Here is a 20,471-nt window from a genome sequence, read left to right on the forward strand (position 1 = left end):
GTCAGAAATCTGGGGGTTCTGCAGATAATAAACTTGAACTGGAGTTCAAAGTTGGGGGTTCAAAGGTTGAGGGCTCTGTCACTCATGATCACACATGCACGCAAAACTCCAGGTCTCTTTTTTCCTCGTTCCATTTTGTTATATAAAAAAATAGTGCAATTATTTTCAACAATTATATAAATAACTCTAAAATCGTGCTTTTTAACTTTGTTTTTCCGTTTCTATATACGTGTATATATGTTTACACACATACATTGATACATATACATACGGATGTATATGTATAGATAGCACAATGTTAAACACATTTGAGTTGGCACCCCAACAGATGACCGTTTTCACTTTTATTTCTAGAGCAGACAAAAAATAAAAAACAAATGTATTTTTCTCTTTAGAATCCATGTTTACAAAAATACCCTTGCTCACACTCTCCTCTCTTATGATACATATTGCAGACTTCTTTTCTTTTTCTCCAGATAAACAGTCTTGAATCTTGTGCAAACATCTCTTTAAAAAAGATCCAGAAAAAAATGAAGAGCATTTGCACACGGGAACTCCTGAACTTGTCTGTCCAAAGACCCAAAGACAGTACTAAAATCGACTGGACAAGACCCAAAGTACAGTACTAAACTCAGATGGGTCCAGATAGTACAGCAAGATAGCCATAAAGCACTACAGTGGGCAAAGTACTGTACTCAATTGACCTCAAAGGACTCTCTATTCCAGTGCACATGTTGATACACAGACCCAGTCAGCTGTCAATCATGTGTTTCCATGGATGCCAACGCTGACCACCACACCGCTAAGCTTACTCACCCTTTGATGTGGATTGATGAGCGACGGGGGCGTCTACACTGTGGCCAACTGGGTCATGAGCTGAGGCTAACTAGGGCTAACATATGAGCTTCGATCTGGCAACCCGTGAAAGCCTGAATCTGGCAACCTGATACAAGATTGCTATCAATGCACTGTACAAGCCTGTACACAGACAGCACACAAAGCTAGATGGGGTTAGGTGGTGGATCACTAAAAGAGCCATCTGCATCTAAAAAAAGGAAGACCTGGTCATTCTAAAAGACTCTGGGAGCAACTAAGGATAAACTACAAGGAGATAAGTGACTAGAAATGATGCAAAAGGGATACAAAAACAAAATAAACCTAAATACAAAATAAAAAATGTAACTCTTTTTTTGTTTTTGCATTTGTCAGTATAGAAAAAAAGCTGTAAGCACGGAGACAACAAAGAACAAGTAAATATTTATACAAAGTAAGTCAGGGGCGACGGTTGTCAGTTATGACAGTGACCGGAGGGGTAAAGTTCAGAGGGGAGGCAATTCTTTTTTTTGCGTCTGCCTCCCCCTGCCACCCCATGTCGACCTCCCCTCCCCAACCCTGCCTGACACCAACAGTTCAGCTGAAGTGCGCAGAGAAAGAAATAAACAGCCGACACCAACACTGCCGTCACACTTGCCGAGGCTTCTGCTTCTCCTTTTTGTTGCGTGCGTTCCTGCTCTCCAAGCTGCCCAGGTGGGCCTGCTGGAGTATCCCATGGAGCAGCGAGGGACCCGGGCTTCCTAACCCGCCTCCGCCCCCCATGCCCCCACTGCCACTGGAAGTCTGGTGGTGGTGCCTGGGCAGGGAAGAAGGGTGATAGTAGTGCCCTATAACCTCACTATAAGTCGGCGGCGCCCCTTCCACTCGGCTGGAGTAGGCCTGTGCGGATGTGGCTACAGTGGTAGCACTGACTCCTGCATTGAGGCTGGGCGGCGGGCACAGGGAGGTATCGAGGAGGTGGCTGTCGTAGACAGTGCGGTTGGGGGGCGCGCGCACCGACTCCCTGTTAAGCTCCAGCTGCTGCTCGGGGTCGCGAAGCTGCAGGGTGCAGGGGCCCTGGTAGGGCGGGGGCTCCTCGCCGTCCGACAGCGATATGGTGGGCGGCAGGTCAATGATGGCATGGGGCATGTAGGGGTAGGTGGGCTGGAAGCGGGCCAGACGCTCCCTCTGCAGGTAGGAAGGGCCGCGGTCCGGGGGCCGGGGGGTGTACACCTGCTGCTGTAAGGGAGGAGTAGAGGGAAAGTTAGCACAAACACACATATTTGGTCATTCATTTTTGTGATGATTTTGATTAAATTGACAACTTGTATTTGGATGCAATGCACTTAAAATAATTGAGGATAACACAAAAAAAGTTGAACAACTTATTTCCATTGTGGTCCTCTTGTTCAGAACACTCTTTTTATCAACAGTGTCAAAAATAGTGTGTGAAGGTATATTGAGTGAGGGTATATTGACAGGGGGCCGAGCAACCATACAAAACAATACAGCACCATCGTTGTCATTTCTTTGCTATGAACATCCATAAACACCCATAGCCTCTCTTATATCAGAGGACAAATCCATAATACATTTCCGCCCATTTGGGATGAATTTTAGGTCCCTGGGTTTAGGGATGACCCCTATAGATGTAAAGTCTTAATGGCTAAACAAGATTACCCATAATCCCCCTTACCTCGCTCATTCCACTGGTGGACCCTGGGCCATCTGAGGACCACAGACTCCCATCCTGAGAGAGCGATGGCGAGGTGCAAGGAGAAAGACAGAGAGAGAAGAATTTATCATTCACTGGATACCATGTTGTGCAACTAAGTGGAGTACTTACCTTTCCAGCCAAAGAGCCAACCACCTTTGAGCATAGGGTGAAGGTGATGAGATCAACCCCAGAGCCAGACAGAGTAAGGTATACTTGTATAGCATCTCTTAATAGGCAGAACCCAAGGGCTAATACTAGAGTGCCTTTGTAAACTTCCTGTCCTTCTATCTGAGCCTTGTTCTCTACACCTAGATGGGCTGTGAATTGGACAAGAGCTACATGTACTGTTCAAGTGCTCTTCACACAAGCAATCCTAAACAAACACACAGCCAGACACTGACCGTGACACAGAAAGCTCTGTCATCTCTGACTCATACCCCCTCCTGCAGAGTACACAGACGTCTGCCTAGCCCAAAACACACACACGGCATCATTCCCCACATCTCCTAACGAATGAATCACAGGCTAGGTGATTCAGAAAGCAGCAGTGTGTGTGGGTGATTCAGAAAGCAGCAGTGCAGTCATATGGTTTTGGAATCTTCAGATAACTGCACTGGGCGATGTGTCAGACATGTGGCAGACAACCTGTCTCCCGTAAGCCTCTGACAAAGACACACAAATAAAGAAACACCAGACATTAAAATGAGTATACAAAACATTACATAGACTGACCTGGTGAAAAGCTATGATCCCTTATTCACTTGTTAAATCCACTTCAATAAAGAAGGATTTGTAAGCCCTGAGACATGGATTGTGTATGTGTGCCATTCAGTGGGTGAATGCGTAAGACAAAATATTTAAGTGTCTTTGAACGGAGTATGGTAGTAGGTGCCAGGCACACCGGTTCGTGTCAAGAACTGCAACGCTGCTGGGATTTTCACACTGAACAGTTTCCTGAGTGTATCAACAAAGATCCAGCACATGAAGGACATCTAGCCAACTTGGCACAACTGTGGGGGCTGTCCCCGACTAAAACAAATCTTGTTCGATTGTTAAACATTTTTAAACGTGTATTTTTCCATATACGGTGCATTCAGAAAGTATTCAGACCCCTTGACCTTTTCCACATTTTGTTATGTTACAGCCTTATTCTAAAATGGATTAAATCGTGTCTCCCCCCCTATCAATCTACACGCAATACCCCATAATGACGAAGCAAAAACTGTTTTTTTAATACATTTTTGCAAATGTATGTATGTATGTATGTATGTATGTATGTATGTATGTATGTATGCATGTATGTATGTATATATATAAATAAATCACGCTACAAACTATCATCACCATGCCCTTAAGGAAATCACAAATATTATGGACACAGAAATAATGGATATTTGGAAACTAAAAAACCTTGACCTAGTGAGATATACATGGAGGAGACTTAATCAAGCTAGTCGTCTTGACTACTTTATTTTCTCTTTCTCTCTTGCGTCAAATGTTTAAAAAGTATTGATAGGAGACAGAATGCGATCGGATCATCATCCAATTGGCCTTCACAATAACTGTTACAGAATTTCCACGTGGACAGGAATATTGGAAATTTTAGGAGGACAATGTATTATTTATAACTGAATTTTGCCAGTACAATATAGGTTCAATAAATCTCCTTATTGTTTGGGATACCTTTAAATGTATGTGCAGAGGTCATTCAATTCAAAATGTATCAATAAAAAAAAGCAGTTTCTGTCTAAAGAGCCAAGACCAACAAGGGAAATACATGAAATAGTACAGGTAGATCAAAATAAAAACGAAACTAGAGATTCAAAATAAGTTGTAGGAAAAACAAAAAGAACTGGGAGGAACTTATTCAAGAACGATCTAATGTAATCTATTACAAAAATAAAACAAACTGGATGGAATATGGGAAAAAAAGCACCAAATTCTTCCCGAATCTCCAACACAGGAATGCTACCAAAAATAATTTGCAGATACTCGTTATTATGATTCTACAAATTATATTTTAAAAGAGGAAGCTAAATATTTGAAGCAGATGTTCTCTATTCTGTCTCATCCTCAACCTCTGAATGATGATTACTGTAAGGAATTATTTGCAAATACAAAAAAATTAAAATTAACAAAATGTACAAAAAGGATCAGTGCGAAGACTAAATTACAGATGAAGAACTTTGAGGCTATATAATCATTTCAGTCTGGAAAACCCCCAGGGCTTGATGGCATACTGGTAGAGGTATATCAAGCCTTTTTTGATATTCTCAAAGCTTCATTGTTAGCTTGTTTTAACTACTCCTATAGAAATGGTAGTCTGTCAGGTACTCCGCAGAAATGTTTGATTTCACTATTATTAAAACAAGACCCAGATGGCAAAGATAAAGATCCAGTCTATCTAAAAAAAACTGGAGGCCTTTTACCCTGCAATGTTGTTGCAAAAATACTAGTGAAATGCAGAGCACTCAGAATTTAAAAAAAAAAATTTTTTAACCAGGTATTGTTCATCCTGATTAGACCGGTTTTCTACATGGACAATACATTGGAGATAATATACGACAACTCCTAGAGATAAAAGAACAACATGAAACATCTAAGAAGTCAGGCCAGGTGTTAGTGGATTTTGAAAAAGCCTTTGATAAAGTAAGAACAGAATTTATTTATAAATGCCTGGATTTTTCCAATGTTGGTGATTCTCTTATATAAATGGATAAAAGTAATGTATAACAACCCCAGGTGTAAAATAGTAAATACCAGCTACTTCTCAGAGAGTTTTAAATTGTCAAGAGCAGTTAAACAAGGGTGTCCGCTGTCACCATATCTATTCGTTATGGCTATCGAAATGTTAGTTAATAAAATCAGATCAAATAACAACTCTCCTTCAATGGCCTCCAACCGCTCTTAAACGCAAGTAAAACTAAATGCATACTCTTCAACCGATCGCTGCCCATACCTGCCCACCCGCCCAGCATCACTACTCTGGACAGTTCTGACTTAGAATATGTGGTTACAAATACCTAGGTGTCTGTTTAGACTGTAAACTCTCCTTCCAGACTGACATAAAGCATTTCCAATCCAAAATGAAATCTAGAATCGGCTTCTATTTCACAAAAAGCATCTTTCACTCATGCTGCCAAACATACCCTCGTAAAACTGACTATCCTACCGATCCTTGACTTCGGCGATGTCATTTACAAAATAGCCTCCAGCACTCTACTCAGCAAATTGGATGCAGTCTATCACCGTGCCATCCGTTGTCACCAAAGCCCGAAAAACTACCCACCAATGTGACCTGTATGCTGTCATTGGCTGACCCTCGCTTCATATTTGTTGCCAAATCCACTGGCTCCAGGTCATCTATAATTATTTGCTAGGTAAAGCCCCGCCTTATCTCAGCTCACTGGTCACCATAGCAGCACCCACCCATAGCACACGCTCCAGCAGGTATATTTCACTGGACATCCCCAAAGCCAATTCCTCATTAGGCCTCCTTTCCTGTCAATTCTCTGCTGCCAATGACTAGAACGAACTGCAAAAATCACTGAAGTTGGAGACTCATATCTCCCTCACTAGCTTTAAGCACCAGCTGTCAGAGCAGCTCACAGATCACTGCACCTGTACATAGCCCATCTAAATACCTCATCCCCATACTGTTATTTATTTAATTTATTTTGCTCCTTTGCACCCCAGTATCTCTACCTGCACACTCATCTTCTGCACATCTATCACTCCAGTGTTTAATTGCTATATTGTAATTTTTTCACCACTATGGCCTATTTATTGTGTTACCTCCCTTATTTGCACACACTGTATATAGACTTTTTCTATTGTATTATTGACTATGTTTGTTTATTCCATGTGTAACTTTGTGTTGTTTGTGTCGCATTGCTTTGCTTTATCTTGGCCAGGTCGCAGTTGTAAAGGAGAACTTGTTCTCAACTAGCCCACCTGGTTAAATAAAGGTGAAAAAATAATAATAATAATAAATTAGAGGATTAGAAATCCAAGGCTTAAAAACAAAAAGGTGTCGATGTATGCCAATGACTCAGGTTTTATATTAAGTCCTCAAGCTAGATCACTGCAATGTCTCATTGAAGATCTAGATTTTTCTGGACTCTCTGGAATAAAACCTAATTACGCATTGGATCTTTAAAAAATACAACTTTTACATTACCCTGCAGTTCACCTATAAAATGAGCTGACGGTGAAGTAGACACACTTGGTGTTCATATAACAATAGATATAAATGAGCTCTCTACAATGAATTTCAATAGAAAACTTGCAAGATCCTGCAATTATAGAGAGGTAATACTTTGTTATATACCCTTTGTTGGCAATGACAGAGGTCAAACGTTTTCTGTAAGTCTTCACAAGGTTTTCACACACTGTTGCTGGTATTTTGACCCATTCCTCCATGCAGATCTCCTCTAGAGCAGTGATGTTTTGGGGCTGTTGCTGGGCAACACAGACTTTCAACTCCCTCCAAAGATTTGCCAACAAAGGGTATATAACAAAGTATTGAGAAACTTTTGTTATTGACCAAATACTTATTTTCCACCATAATTTGCAAATAAATTTATAAAAAATCCAACAATGCGATTTTCTGGATTTTTTCTCTCATTTTGTCTGTCATAGTCCAAGTGTACCTATGATGAAAATTACAGGCCTCATCTTTTTAAGTGGGAGAACTTGCACAATTGGTGGCTGACTAAATACTTTTTTTGCCCCACTGTATATACCTCTCTATTTATGGAAATATTGCCCTGATTAACTCCTTAGTCATATCTTAGTTTACTCACTTACCTATGGCGCTGCCTACTCCTGGTGATTCATTTTTCAAATCATGAGCAAAAAATATCACGCTTTATCTGGGATGCTAAACCAGGCAAAATAAAGTGTACCTTATCTATATAATGAAAATTAACTGAGTGGGTTGAGATTATTAAATATGAAAGCACTAAACCTCTCTCTAAAAGCTTCACTTATACAAAAGTTTTACTTGAACCCTAATTGGTATATTACTAAGAAAAGCTCATTATTGTTTAAAAATTGCCTTTTTGTCTTTGTGCAGATTGCCACGTCTCATTTTCGATTAATTGAAAATGAAACATTTCAAGGTATCTCTCTTTTTCAAACAAGCATCGCAGAGCTGGCTACAATTCCAAATGAATTCCCTTGAAAAGATAGAACAAATATTACAAAAAATATTATGGCTGACCTCAAATGTGCTGGTTGATAAAAGACCTGTGTTTATGAATGTTTGAGGGTATTTTGTTATTAAATTATATTGTAAATTGGAATGGTAGAGTTGTCTTTCATGGAGTTATTAGAATTGTATGGGAAGGTCTGCTCAATCCAAGATTACAACCAATTGATTACATCATTACCCCAAAACTAGGCAGGTGCCAGCGGGAGGAGGTAGGGGAATGCTCATCCAGAAGCGGCGCTCCTAGTGGCTGGGGACTTTAATGCAGGCAAACTTAACTAATTTCTAACAGCATGACACATGTGCAACCAGATGAAAAAAAACTGTAGACAACCTTTACTCCATACACAGGAAAGCATACAAAGCTCTCCCTCGTCCTCCATTTGGCAAATCTGACCATAATTCCATCCTCTTGATTCCTGTTTACAAGCAAAAACTAAAGCAGGAAGTACCTGTGACTCGTTCAATTCTGAAGTGGTCAGATGACGTGGATGTTACGCTACAGGACTGTTTTGCTAGCACAGACTAGAATACATTCCGGGATTCATCCAAAGGCATCGAGGAGTATACCACCTCAGTCATCGGCTTCATCAATAAGTGCATTGACAACATCGTCCCCCCAGTGATCGTACCTACAAATCCCAACCAGAAGCCATGGATTACAGGCAACATCCGCATCAAGCTAAAGGCTAGAGCTGTTGCTTTCAAGGAGCGGGACACTAATCCGGACGCTTATAAGATATCCCGCTATGCCCTCAGACGAACCATCAAACAAGCAAAGTGTCCATTCAGGATTAAGTTAGAACCATACAACACCGGATCTGATGAGAGCAAAAAGCTTGGAGCACCTTAAATTAAATTCTGGGGAAAAAGGCAAACTCAGCTCCATCATTCATTGAAACAGATGGCTAATTCATCACAAAACCAACTGATATTGCCAACTACTTTAAAGATTTTTTTCATTGGCAAGATTAGCATAACATGCCAGCAACAAATGCTGACACTACACATCCAAGTATAACTAACAAAATTATGAAATACAAACAGTGTCATTTTAAAATCCGTATAGTTAGTGTGGAAGAGGTGAAAAATTGATTGTTGTCTATCAACAATGACAAGCCACCGGTGTCTGATAACTTGGATGGAAAATCACTAAGGATAATAGAAGATGATACTGCCACTCCTATTTGCCACATCTTCAATTTCAGCCTACTAGAAAGTGTGTGCCATCAGGGTTAGAGGGAAGCAAAAGTCATTCTGCTACCTAAGAATAGTAAGGCCCCCTTTACTGGAAAAAATGGTGTTTGACCAGATACAATGCTATTTTACAGTAAACAAATTGACAACAAACTTTCAGCATGCTTATAGAGGAGGACATTAACAAGCACAGCACTTACACAAATGACTGATGATTGGCTGAGAGAAATTGACGATAAAAAGATTGTGGGGGCTGTTTTGTTTCAGTGCGGCCTTTGACATTATGGATCATAGTCTGCTGCTGGCAAACCTTGTGTTATGGCTTTACACCCCCTGCTATATTGTGGATAAAGAGTTACCTGTCTAACAGAACACAGAGGGTGTTCTTTAATGGAAGCCTCTCCAACATAATCCAGGTAGAATCAGGAATTCCCCAAGGCGGCTGTCTAGGCCCATTACTTTTTTCAATCTTTACTAATGAATTTCCACTGGCTTTGAGAAAAGCCAGAGTGTCTATGCGGAATACTCAACACTATACATGTCAGCTACTACAGCAACTGAAATGACTGAAACACTTAAAGAGTTGCAGTTAGCTTCAGAGTGGGTGGCAAGGAATAAGTTTGTCCTAAATAGTTCTAAAACTAAAAGCATTGTATTTGGGACAAATCATTCACTAAACCTCAACTACATCTTGTAATAAATAATGTAGAAATTGAGCAAGCTGAGGTGACTAAATTGCTTGGAGTTACCCTGGATTGTAAACTGTCATGGTCAAAACATATTGATACAACAGTAGCTAAGATGGGGAGAAGTATGTCCATGATAAGGCACTGCTCTTGACAGCACTGTCAACAAGGCAGGTCCTACAGGCCCTAGTTTTGTCACACCTGGACTACTGTTCAGTCGTGAAGTCAGGTACCACAAAGAGGAACCCCGGATAACTACAATTGGTTTAGAACAGGGCAGCACGGTTGGCCCTTAAAATGTACACAGAGCTACCATTAATAATATGCATGTAAATATCCCATGGCTCAAAGTGGAGGGGAGATTAACTTCATGACTACTTGTTTTTGTAAGAAGTGTTGACATGCTGAATGCACTGAGGTGTCTGTTTAAGCTACTAGCACACAGCTAGTACACCCATGCATACCCCACAAGACATGCCATCAAAGGTCTCTTCACAATCCCCAAGTCAAGAACAGACTATGGGAGGCGCACAGTACTACATAGAGCCATGGCTACATGGAACATCTTTTGCCCCTCAGGAGACTGAAAATATTTGGCATGGGTCCCCAGATCCTCAAAAAGTTCTACAGCTGCACCATTGAGAGCATCCTGACCGGTTGCATCACCGCCTGGTATGGCAACTGCTCGGCATCTGACCGTAAGGCGCTAGAGAGGGTAGTGCGTACGGCCCAGTATATCACTGGGGCCAAGCTTCCTGACATCCAGGACATATATACTAGGCGGTGTCAGAGGAAGGCCCAAAAAATGGTCCAAGACTCCAGTCACCCAAGTCATAGACTGTCCTCTCTGCTACCACACGGCAAGCGGTACCGGAGCACCAACTCTAGGACCAAAAGGCTCCTTAACAGCTTCTACCCCCAAGCCATAAGACTATTGAACAACGAATCAAATGGCCAGCCGGACTATTTACATTGACCACCCCCTTTGTTTTCACATTGCTGCTACTCACTGTTTATTATCTATGCATAGTCACTTTACAAATGACCTCGACTAACCCGTACCCCTGCAATGATTAGGTACCGGTACCCCCTGTATATAGCGTCATTATTGTTTTGTACATTTATTGTGTTACTTTTGGATTGATTCGATGTTTTAACTCTATTTCTTGAACTGCATTGTTGGTTAGGGGCTTGCAAGTAAGCATTTCATGGTAATGTTGTATTTGGCTCATGTGACAAATAACATTTGATTAGAACTGGTCTGTCTGCCCAATATAAAGGATCAAAACGGGCAGAGGAATAAAAATAGCATAAATAGGAATACCAGTTTCATTTGAGGACAAGGATGTTGACAGCTGTGCCATAAGGATTGCTAAATAGTTGGGAAGAGATTTTTGATGTACCGATTCCATGGTACAGGGTGTATGAGTTGATATACACTGCTCCAAAAAATAAAGGGAACACTAAAATAACACATCCTAGATCTGAATGAATGAAATATTCTTATTAAATACTTTTTTCTTTACATAGTTGAATGTGCTGACAACAAAATCACACAAAAATTATCAATGGAAATCAAATTGATCAACCCATGGAGGTCTGGATTTGGAGTCACACTCAAAATTAAAAGTGGAAAACCACACTACAGGCTGATCCGACTTTGATGTAATGTCCTTAAAACAAGTCAAAATGAGGCTCAGTAGTGTGTGTGGCCTCCACGTGCCTGTATGACCTCCCTACAACGCCTGGGCATGCTCCTGATGAGGTGGCGGATGGTCTCCTGAGGGATCTCCTCCCAGACCTAGACTAAAGCATCAGCCAACTCCTGGACAGTCTGTGGTGCAACGTGGCGTTGATGGATGGAGCAAGACATGATGTCCCAGATGTGCTCAATTTGATTCAGGTCTGGGGAACAGGCGGGCCAGTCCATAGCATCAATGCCTTCCTCTTGCAGGAACTGCTGACACACTCCTGCCACATGAGGTCTAGCATTGTCTTGCATTAGGAGGAACACAGGGCCAACCGCACCAGCATATGGTCTCACAAGGGGTCTGAGGATCTCATCTCGGTACCTAATGGCAGTCAGGCTACCTCTGGCGAGCACATGGAGGGTTGTGCGGCCCCCCAAAGAAATACCACCTCACACCATGACTGACCCACCGCCAAACCGGTCATGCTGGAGGATGTTGCAGGCAGCAGAATGTTCTCCACGGCGTCTCCAGACTCTGTCACATGTGCTCAGTGTGAACCTGCTTTCATCTGTGAAGAGCACAGGGCGCCAGTGGCGAATTTGCCAATCTTGGTGTTCTCTGGCAAATGCCAAACATCCTGCACGGTGTTGGGCTGTAAGCACAACCCCCACCTGTGAACGTCAAGCCCTCATACCACCGTCATGGAGTCTGTTTCTGACCGTTTGAGCAGACACATGCACATTTGTGGCCTGCTGGAGATCATTTTGCAGGGCTCTGGCAGTGCTCCTCCTGTTCCTCCTTGCACAAAGGCGGAGGTAGCGGTCCTGCTGCTGGGTTGTTGCCCTCCTACGGCTTCCTCCACGTCTCCTGATGTACTGGCCTGTCTCCTGGTAGCGCCTCCATGCTCTGGACACTACGCTGACACACAGCAAACCTTCTTGCCACAGCTCGCATTGATGTGCCATCCTGGATGAGCTGCACTACCTGAGCCACTTGTGTGGGTTGTAGACTCCGTCTCATGCTACCACTAGAGTGAAAGCACCGCCAGCATTCAAAAGTGACCAAAACATCAGCCACGAAGCACAGGAACTACGAAGTCGTCTGTGGTCACCCCTGCAGAACCACTCCTTTATTGGGGGTGTCTTGCTAATTGCCTATAATTTCCACCTGTTGTCTATTCCATTTGCACAACAGCATGTGAAATGTATTGTCAATCAGTGTTGCTTCATAAGTGGACAGTTTGATTTCACAGAAGTGTGATTGACTTGGAGTTACATTGTGTTGTTTAAGTGTTCCCTTTATTTTTTTGAGCAGTGTATGATGTTGCTATGGATGGTTACAATGTGTTTTAGGGATGATAGGAAAGGCAAAGGTGGTGGTGTTGCTATTTACACAAATAATATTATTTGTGTCTCTGTTAAAGGCTACTTCCAGTCCTAAACTATTTGAATTGTTGGCTTTAAATCTGCAGTTGTGTTTCAACTCAAGAAAAACAGTTATAGGAATCTATCATCCACCTTCTGCCAAAAAAAAATGTGTACTAAACAAACTCACTGACTTAATTGCCATTTCTATTACACCGGAGGTGTTGATTGCTGGAGATTTTAATCTTGCATGGAGAACGCAGGATGCTGATTGTCTAAATGATTTTTTTACTAATCTAAATTTGACCCAGCTGATTACAAAACCCACTCATCCAAACGTAAAGGACCCTACAAAGTCGACTTTGATTGACCTCATATTTACAAACACTGCAGAGAAATACGCTGGGAGTGGGGTATTTGCTTTGGATATTAGTGACCACTGTCCTATTGCATATGTCAGGGATATATGGACACCTTGATCCAAACCTTGTTTTATCAACAAGATAAATTTTAAACATTTTTATGAACAGGCCTTTTTTGTGACCTTTATTTTGGTGACTTTGATTGTATTGCATCTATACCTAACCCAGAGTTGACTCTTAATCACTTCTCAAATGTTTTCAACTACTTCTCAAATGTTTTCAACCACTTCTCAAATGTTTTCAATTGTATTGTAGATTAACATGCTCCCTTAAAAAAATGAATTAAAACAATTGAATCTTGCCCTTGGTTCAGTCCAGAGCTATCTGAAGTCATACACAACAGAGATGCTGCCTGGGCCAAAGCTAGATTCACAGACTCCCAGACACAGGCAGTCTTTTAGGCAGTTGAGAAATCTGTGTGTAAAACTAGTTAAAAAAGCAAAATCAGATTATTATGTTAATATACTATCTGAATGTACCGGGAACCCAGCTAAATTTTGAAAAGCTGTTAAATGACTGAAGGGTTGTATCCCCTCTTCTCTCCCCCAATAAATACATTTAGATTCTGGCCCTATTACTGACTAAATTGATATCATTAATGCATTTAATCACCATTTTATCTCTGCAGGCTTTATATTTGAATATATTTCAAAGCCAGCTCTTGAAAAGAGTCGTTTGGATGTAGATGGTGAAAATCTATTGAATGATACTGAAAATGCTAGTCAGGAGTTTTTTTTGTTAACATTATACCCCAAAAAATCCACAGGGGCTAATAATTTGGATCCTGGTCTGCGTAAGTGTGCAGCACCCCTTATTGCTGGCTCAGTAGCCCACATTTTCAATTTAACATTATCAGGAAGTATTCCAAAAGCTTGGAAATCCACACGTTCTGCCACTCCATAAGGGTGGTGATGCAAATGATCTTGAAAACTATCGCCCCATTTCAAGACTACCTTGTTAAGCTACAATTCTTGAATCCTTGGTTAATGTACAACTTCATCCTTTTTATCTGATAATTGTATTCTTAATATAAACCAATCAGGGTTTAGGCCTGGGCATAGTACTACCACAGCAACCATGCTAGTTGCTAATGATCTTGTCAATGCCTTGGATGTTAAAAAGAGCTGTGCTGCCTTGTTTATTTATTTGTCAAAGGCGTTCGACACTGTTGATCATTCTGTTTTGCTGAAGAAATGATCAAGAGTAGGCCTGGGATATACAGCCTGTTTATGGTTTCAGAATTATCTTAGCGACAGAACTCAGGCCATCTTGATAGGTGGGGTTAAATCAGAATTTCTTGAGATTCAAAAAGGTTTTCGCCAGGGTTCAATTTTGGGTCCATTATTGTTCACTTTGTTAGTTATTTTAGCATTCATCTCTGTGCAGATGACACAGTTTTGTATTCCTGTGCCTTCTCAGTGCAGCAGGCCATTTGTGAACTTCAGCATGACTTTGATTCAATTCAGAAATCACTTACAGACCTTAAATTAGTGTTAAATACAAGTAAAAACCAAGCTCATGCTGTTCTCTAGGTCACGAAATGTTGACCGTGAGAACCTGCATATTTGTGCTATAAATGGAGCCCAAATTGAGCTTGTTTCTCAATATAAGTACCTAGGTGTCTGGATTGATGACAAATTATCCTTCCTAACGCATATAACAAATCTGACTAATAAAAAAAAATATCTTGGAATTTAGCTTCTATCGAAATAAATCATGCCTTAGTATTAAAAATAGGAGAAATATTGTTAAAGCAACGATTCTCCCTGTATTGGAATTTTGGTGAAATTGTTTACATGCATAAGGCAACCTCTGTTTTAATACCCTTGGACGCAGTCTACCATTGTGCAATATGTTTTATCACAGGGACAATTTCAGGACTCATCATTGTAGTCTGTATACAAATGTGGGATGTGCCTCACTGTCTGTAAGAAGAGAGCTGAATTCTCATTTACAAAGTAATCTTACAGAAACTCCCTCCATATATAACTTCATTAATTAAGAATAATAAGTTACCAAACCCGTTCACAGGAATGGATATCACTAGAGATCCCTTCAGTCTCCAGACATAGGAAAATCCGCATTTAGTTTTTTGCACCTAATTTATGGAACAATATGCAGAGTTCACTGCAGCTAGATGTACTGGTGCCACTCAGGTAGTTTAAATTATTGATTGAGAACCTCTATGTAGTTGAATGTGATTGCTTTTATTAAATGTTTATTTTTGTCAATTGCGTGCTGAATTATATTGTTTTATACACATGTATGTTTTAATATTCTGTTTTTATTGTAATGTGTACAAGGCTCTCTTGTAAAATATGTTTAATCTCAATGTGACTCCCTGTTGAAATCAATAAAAACAAGATTCAAGAAATCGTGCTTTTCAGCTAAAATTATTATACAGAATTCTTGCCACCAATAAAATGTTGAATATTTGGGGCATGCAATCATTGCAGCTCTGCAGATTTTGTTGTAAAATTATTGTACAGAATTCTTGCCACCAACAAAATGTTGAATATTTGTGGCTTGCAATCATTGCAGCGCTGCAGATTTTGTTGTAAGGATACAGAATCAATAGACCATTTGTTTTGGTATTGCCCTCAGGTAGCCTGTTTCTGGTCTCCGGTTCAGAAATGGCTGAAAATGCATAACATTGATCGAAAATTGATCCTAGAAATAGTATTGTAGGGAGATCTGGAGAGACCTGGTCAGTCAATCACTAATATACTAATACTGTTAGTTAAAATATTTATCTTCAACTCATAATCTGTGGATTCTGTTCGATTTAATAGATTCAAATTGTATGTTAATAAAACACTACAGCATAGTTGAAAGATATGGTGCGTAGAAATCAAAAGAGGGTGGCCAGCAGAGATCGGTGGGATGGGCTGAAGGAAGCTGGGGGTTGGGATGTGGAATTGGAGACAAGTGAGAGTGGAGTTGCTGGGCAAAAGGGGGGGTACAACTCAATATTAAGGTGTTCCTAATGTTTGGTATACTCAGTATATTATATACTGAGTATACAGTTGAAGTCGGAAGTTTACACACACTTTAGGCAAATACATTTAAACTCTGTTTTTCACAATTCCTGACATTTATTCCCAGTAACAATTCCTCATCTTAGGTCAGTTAGACCCATTTACGACCAAGCTTTAACTTCCTGACTGATGTCTTGAGATGTTGCTTCAATATATTCACGTAATTTTCATGCCTCATGATGCCATCTATTTTGTGAAGTGCACCAGTCCCTCAAGCAGCAAAGCACCCCCACAACATGATGCTGCCTCCCCCGTGCTTCATGGTTGGAATGGTGTTCTTTGGCTTGCAAGACTACCCCTTTTTCCTCCAAACATAATGATGGTCATTATGGACAAACAGTTCTATTTTTGTTTCATCAGACCAGAGGACATTTCTCCAAAAAGTACCATCTTTGTCCCCATGTGCAGTTGCAAACCGTAGTCTGGCTTTTTTATGGCGGTTTTGGAGCAGTGGCTTCTTCCTTGCTGTGCGGCTTTTCAGGTTATGTTGATATAAGACTCATTTTACTATGGATACAGATACTTTTGTACCCGTTTCCTCCAGCATTTTCACAAGATACTTTGCTGTTGTTCTGGGATTGATTTGCACCTTTTGCACCAAAGTACATTCATCTCTAGGAGACAGAATGCATCTCCTTCCTGAGCAGTATGATGGCTGCGTGGTCCCATGGTGTTTATACTTACGTACTATTGTTTGTACAGATGAACGTGGTGGACTTGTGGAGGTCTACAATTTTTTTTCTGAGGTCATGGCTGATTTATTTTGACTTCCTCATGATGTCAAGCAAAGAGCCACTGAGTTTGAGGGTAGGCCTTGAAATACATCCACAGGTACAACTCCAATTGACTCAAATTATGTGAATTGGAGTTGTAGCAGAAGCTTCTAAAGCATGACAATTTTCTGGAATTGTCCAAGCTGTTGAAAGGCACTGTCAACTTAGTGTATGTAAACGTCTTACCCACTGGAATTGTGATACGGTGAATTAAGTGAAATAATCTGTCTAAACAATTGTTGGAAAAATTACTTGTGTCAAGTAGATGCTCTAATCGACTTGCCAAAACTACAGTTTGTTAACAAGAAATCTGTGTATTTAAACTTCCGACTTCAACTGTATATTATCTTTTCTGCATACTTTATATCTGGTATAGTTATTTAAATATGCACTATGCAGAAACAGTACTGCCATTTCCTGGTTGAAAAAAATGTAATAGTTCGCCTAATTTTAGTTTATGTGACAAAACATGTAAGATAGTGTAGATAATCATTGCAACAATCTAAACCGCTGTGAAATATATTTTCCACAACCAAAAATATTGTATTTTCAGCTGGTGTAGAAAACCAAAAGCATAGAAGTAGCACACACAGAACACATCTACAGCTTCTTAGACTGGCTTTCAATGAGAATGACAGATCTATAATACAAATTTCTATGTGAATTTGGCCAGGTTGCCCAAAAAGTTACATATTGCAGCTTTAAGTTAACACTGAAAGTGTTGTGTCCATCCGGAAAATGTGCAATGCACCAAAATGTGTATCCCGCGACCTTTATCTCTTTCCCTGCCTTGACCCACAAGTGGGTCCCAACCCACAGTTTGGGAAGCACTGGTTAAGGCTGCATACTGGTCTGTGTGGCAGCTGTCAAGTAAAGTATATTCCCTGGTCAGTGAGATGTAATTATCAAGTACTTATAGGGGTTGTAAAATAGTCTACACCCTTGTCTGTGTGATGGCTGTAAAGTAGACTCCCCACCCTGGTCTGTGTGGAGGCTGTAAAGTAAAGTCTACGTCCTGGTCAGTGTAGAGTACTTACTGAGGCCAGCGGTAGTTGGCGCCTGCGAGCCTGGCTGTGCCTGGAGATGAAGGAGCGTGCTGACAGGCGGTAGTGGTTGAGCAGGCATGTGATCACCACCACCATCACCATCATCACCACCACGATCACCAGGATCTGCACAAACTCCAACTGGGCTGGAGAGAGAAGGGAGAGGTTAGAGCTAGTGGAAGAGTGGAATACTTGATGATTGTATCACCTAAGCTTCATCAACATATCATCAAGTGAGAGGATACTATGTATTGGACCTTCTTTTAGTCTAGCTCCGGTTATTATATTGGATGTGCGTGAAACTCCCTTCATCGAAATTTGAAGAACCCAAGAGGACAGATAGGAGGATATGTACATTGCACAGTTTATTGGGAAAGGGTGTTTGGGACATTTTGGGACCATGGTAATTGAAGACAACTTAGTCCAATGTTACGAAAAGCAACTTGCATAGGTCTACAGTGCATTCGGAAAGTATTCAGACCCCATGACTTTTCCACATTGTTACGTTACAGCCTTGTTCTAAAATTTATTAAACTTTTTATTTTATTCTCATCAATCTACACACAATACCCAATAATGACAAAGCAAAAACTGGTTTGTAGAAATGTTTGCAAATTTGTAAAAAAAAAAAAAAAAAAATGAAATATTACATTTACATAAGTATTCAGACCTGATACTCAGTACTTTGTTGAAGCACCTTTGGCAGAGATTACAGTCTCGAGCTTGGCATACCTGTATTTGGAGAGTTTCTCCAATTCTTCTCTGCAGATCCTCTCAAGCTTTGTCATACCCAGAGATGTTAGATTGGGTTCAAATCAGACTTTTCCCGAAGCCACTCCTGCATTGTCTAGGCTGTGTGCTTAGGGTCGTTGTCTTATTGGAAGGTGAACCTTCACCCCAATCGGAGGTTCATAGCACTCTGGAGAAGGTTTTCGTCAAGGATTTCTATGTACTTTTCTCCATTCAATCCTGACAAGTCTCCCAGTTCCTGCTGCTGAAAAACATCCCCACTGCATGATGCTGCCACCACCATGCTTCACTGTAGGGATGGTGCCATGTTTTCTCCAGACGTGATGCTTGGCATTCAGGACAAAGAGTTCAATCTTGGTTTCATCAGACCAGAGGTGTGTGCCTTTGAAAATCATGTCCAATCAATTGAATTTACCACAGGTGGACTCCAAGTTGTAGAAACATCTCAACGATTATGAATGGAAACAGGATGCACCTGAGCTCAATTTCGAGTCTCATAGCAATGGGTCTGAATACTTCTGTAAATAAGGTATCTGTTTTTTACCTTAATACATTTACAAAAATGTATTAAAACCTGTATTCCCTTATTCATTATGGGGTGTTATGTGTAGATTAATGAGAAAAAATATATATTTGTATCCATTTTAGAATAAGGCTGTAACGTAACAAAATGTGGAAAAGTCGAGGGGTCTGAATGCTTTCCGAATGCACTGCATGTTTGGTAACCCTTCATTTTACAGCCCGGTAATTATTAGACAATAACTAGATAAATACAAAAAGTAAATACATGGTAACTATTTGGTCTAAAATGTACTTATTAGGTACCAAACAAGTACGTACTACATACTTACTTAGTAAATACAAAGTAGCAAAATGTAATTATATAATAGTCCTCTAAAGTCCCAAAGGTTAGTATTGAGGACCTTATAAGTACAAGGTACCAATTATGTAATTACCAAGTAAAAAACATCTATGGTATATTGTATTTATTTATTACCATGTACTTACCACATACCTTCAAGTCAATCATCCTGTCTCTGGTAATAAATAAATACAAAATACAAATAAAATACAAATATCTGCAGATGTAAGTACCTTGTACTTATAAGGTCTTCTATACTTACCTCTGGCTAAAAGGGGACTGCTATATAATTCAATTGAGTTATTTTTCATTTACTAATGTAGTACTTCCTTGCTTGGTTCCTAGTAAGTATGTTTGGGTAGAGCTGGGATAAAAAAGCAAAAATGACCGACACCGACATTGCCCTCCTCCTACCGAAGCATTTGGCTTAGGTCAGTAATATTCCGTGATTTTGCTAAACAATGTTCCTGACTAAAACCCTTATTTTTGATCAACAGTAATAGCCTATGCATTATGTTCATTCCTGCTATGAAAGTATCCGCCTGTCCCTGTTTCACTGTGGGCTGCCCTCTCACGACTGTGCGCACGGAGGAGGGAGAGATGCATTCTGATAAACACAAGCATATGACCATTACTCAAAATGCAATTGCAAGAAAAATACGCTTTTCTTGTTAGTAAGAGGAGAGTGTCACAGCTGTCTGAGTAAATAATGTATTTCTCACCTCTCAATATTGAGTTCATGGCACCACTTTCCAACCGGAGTAGGCTACATAGTATGATTTTGATGCGCCCGCAGAACCGAGTGGAACATGCCATTTGCACTGAATAGGCCCACATCAAGTAGCTTAGGCCTAGCACTGGAATGTTTTGTAGGACATTACATTTACTGATAAATTAATC

At 40.5% G+C, this 20,471-nt stretch overlaps 1 protein-coding gene across 2 annotated transcripts in view; it reads right to left on the bottom strand.

The window, feature by feature from the left end:
- Positions 1–20,471, bottom strand: part of pmepa1 (prostate transmembrane protein, androgen induced 1) — an 84,371-nt gene that overhangs the window by 7,909 nt on the left and 55,991 nt on the right. The window contains exons 2-4 of one of the 2 annotated variants that reach the window (XM_024444940.2): positions 17,951–18,105; positions 2,510–2,563; positions 1,472–2,052 (exon numbers count right to left, since the gene is read on the bottom strand). In XM_024444940.2, the coding sequence (XP_024300708.1) occupies positions 1,472–2,052; positions 2,510–2,563; positions 17,951–18,105 (790 nt within the window). Of the gene's footprint in view, positions 1–307; positions 2,053–2,509; positions 2,564–17,950; positions 18,106–20,471 lie in introns of those variants that run through there. The other variant, XM_024444944.2, reaches the window with a different exon arrangement.

This window comes from Oncorhynchus tshawytscha, linkage group LG02, assembly GCF_018296145.1.
Source record: "Oncorhynchus tshawytscha isolate Ot180627B linkage group LG02, Otsh_v2.0, whole genome shotgun sequence".
Taxonomy (NCBI): domain Eukaryota; kingdom Metazoa; phylum Chordata; class Actinopteri; order Salmoniformes; family Salmonidae; genus Oncorhynchus; species Oncorhynchus tshawytscha.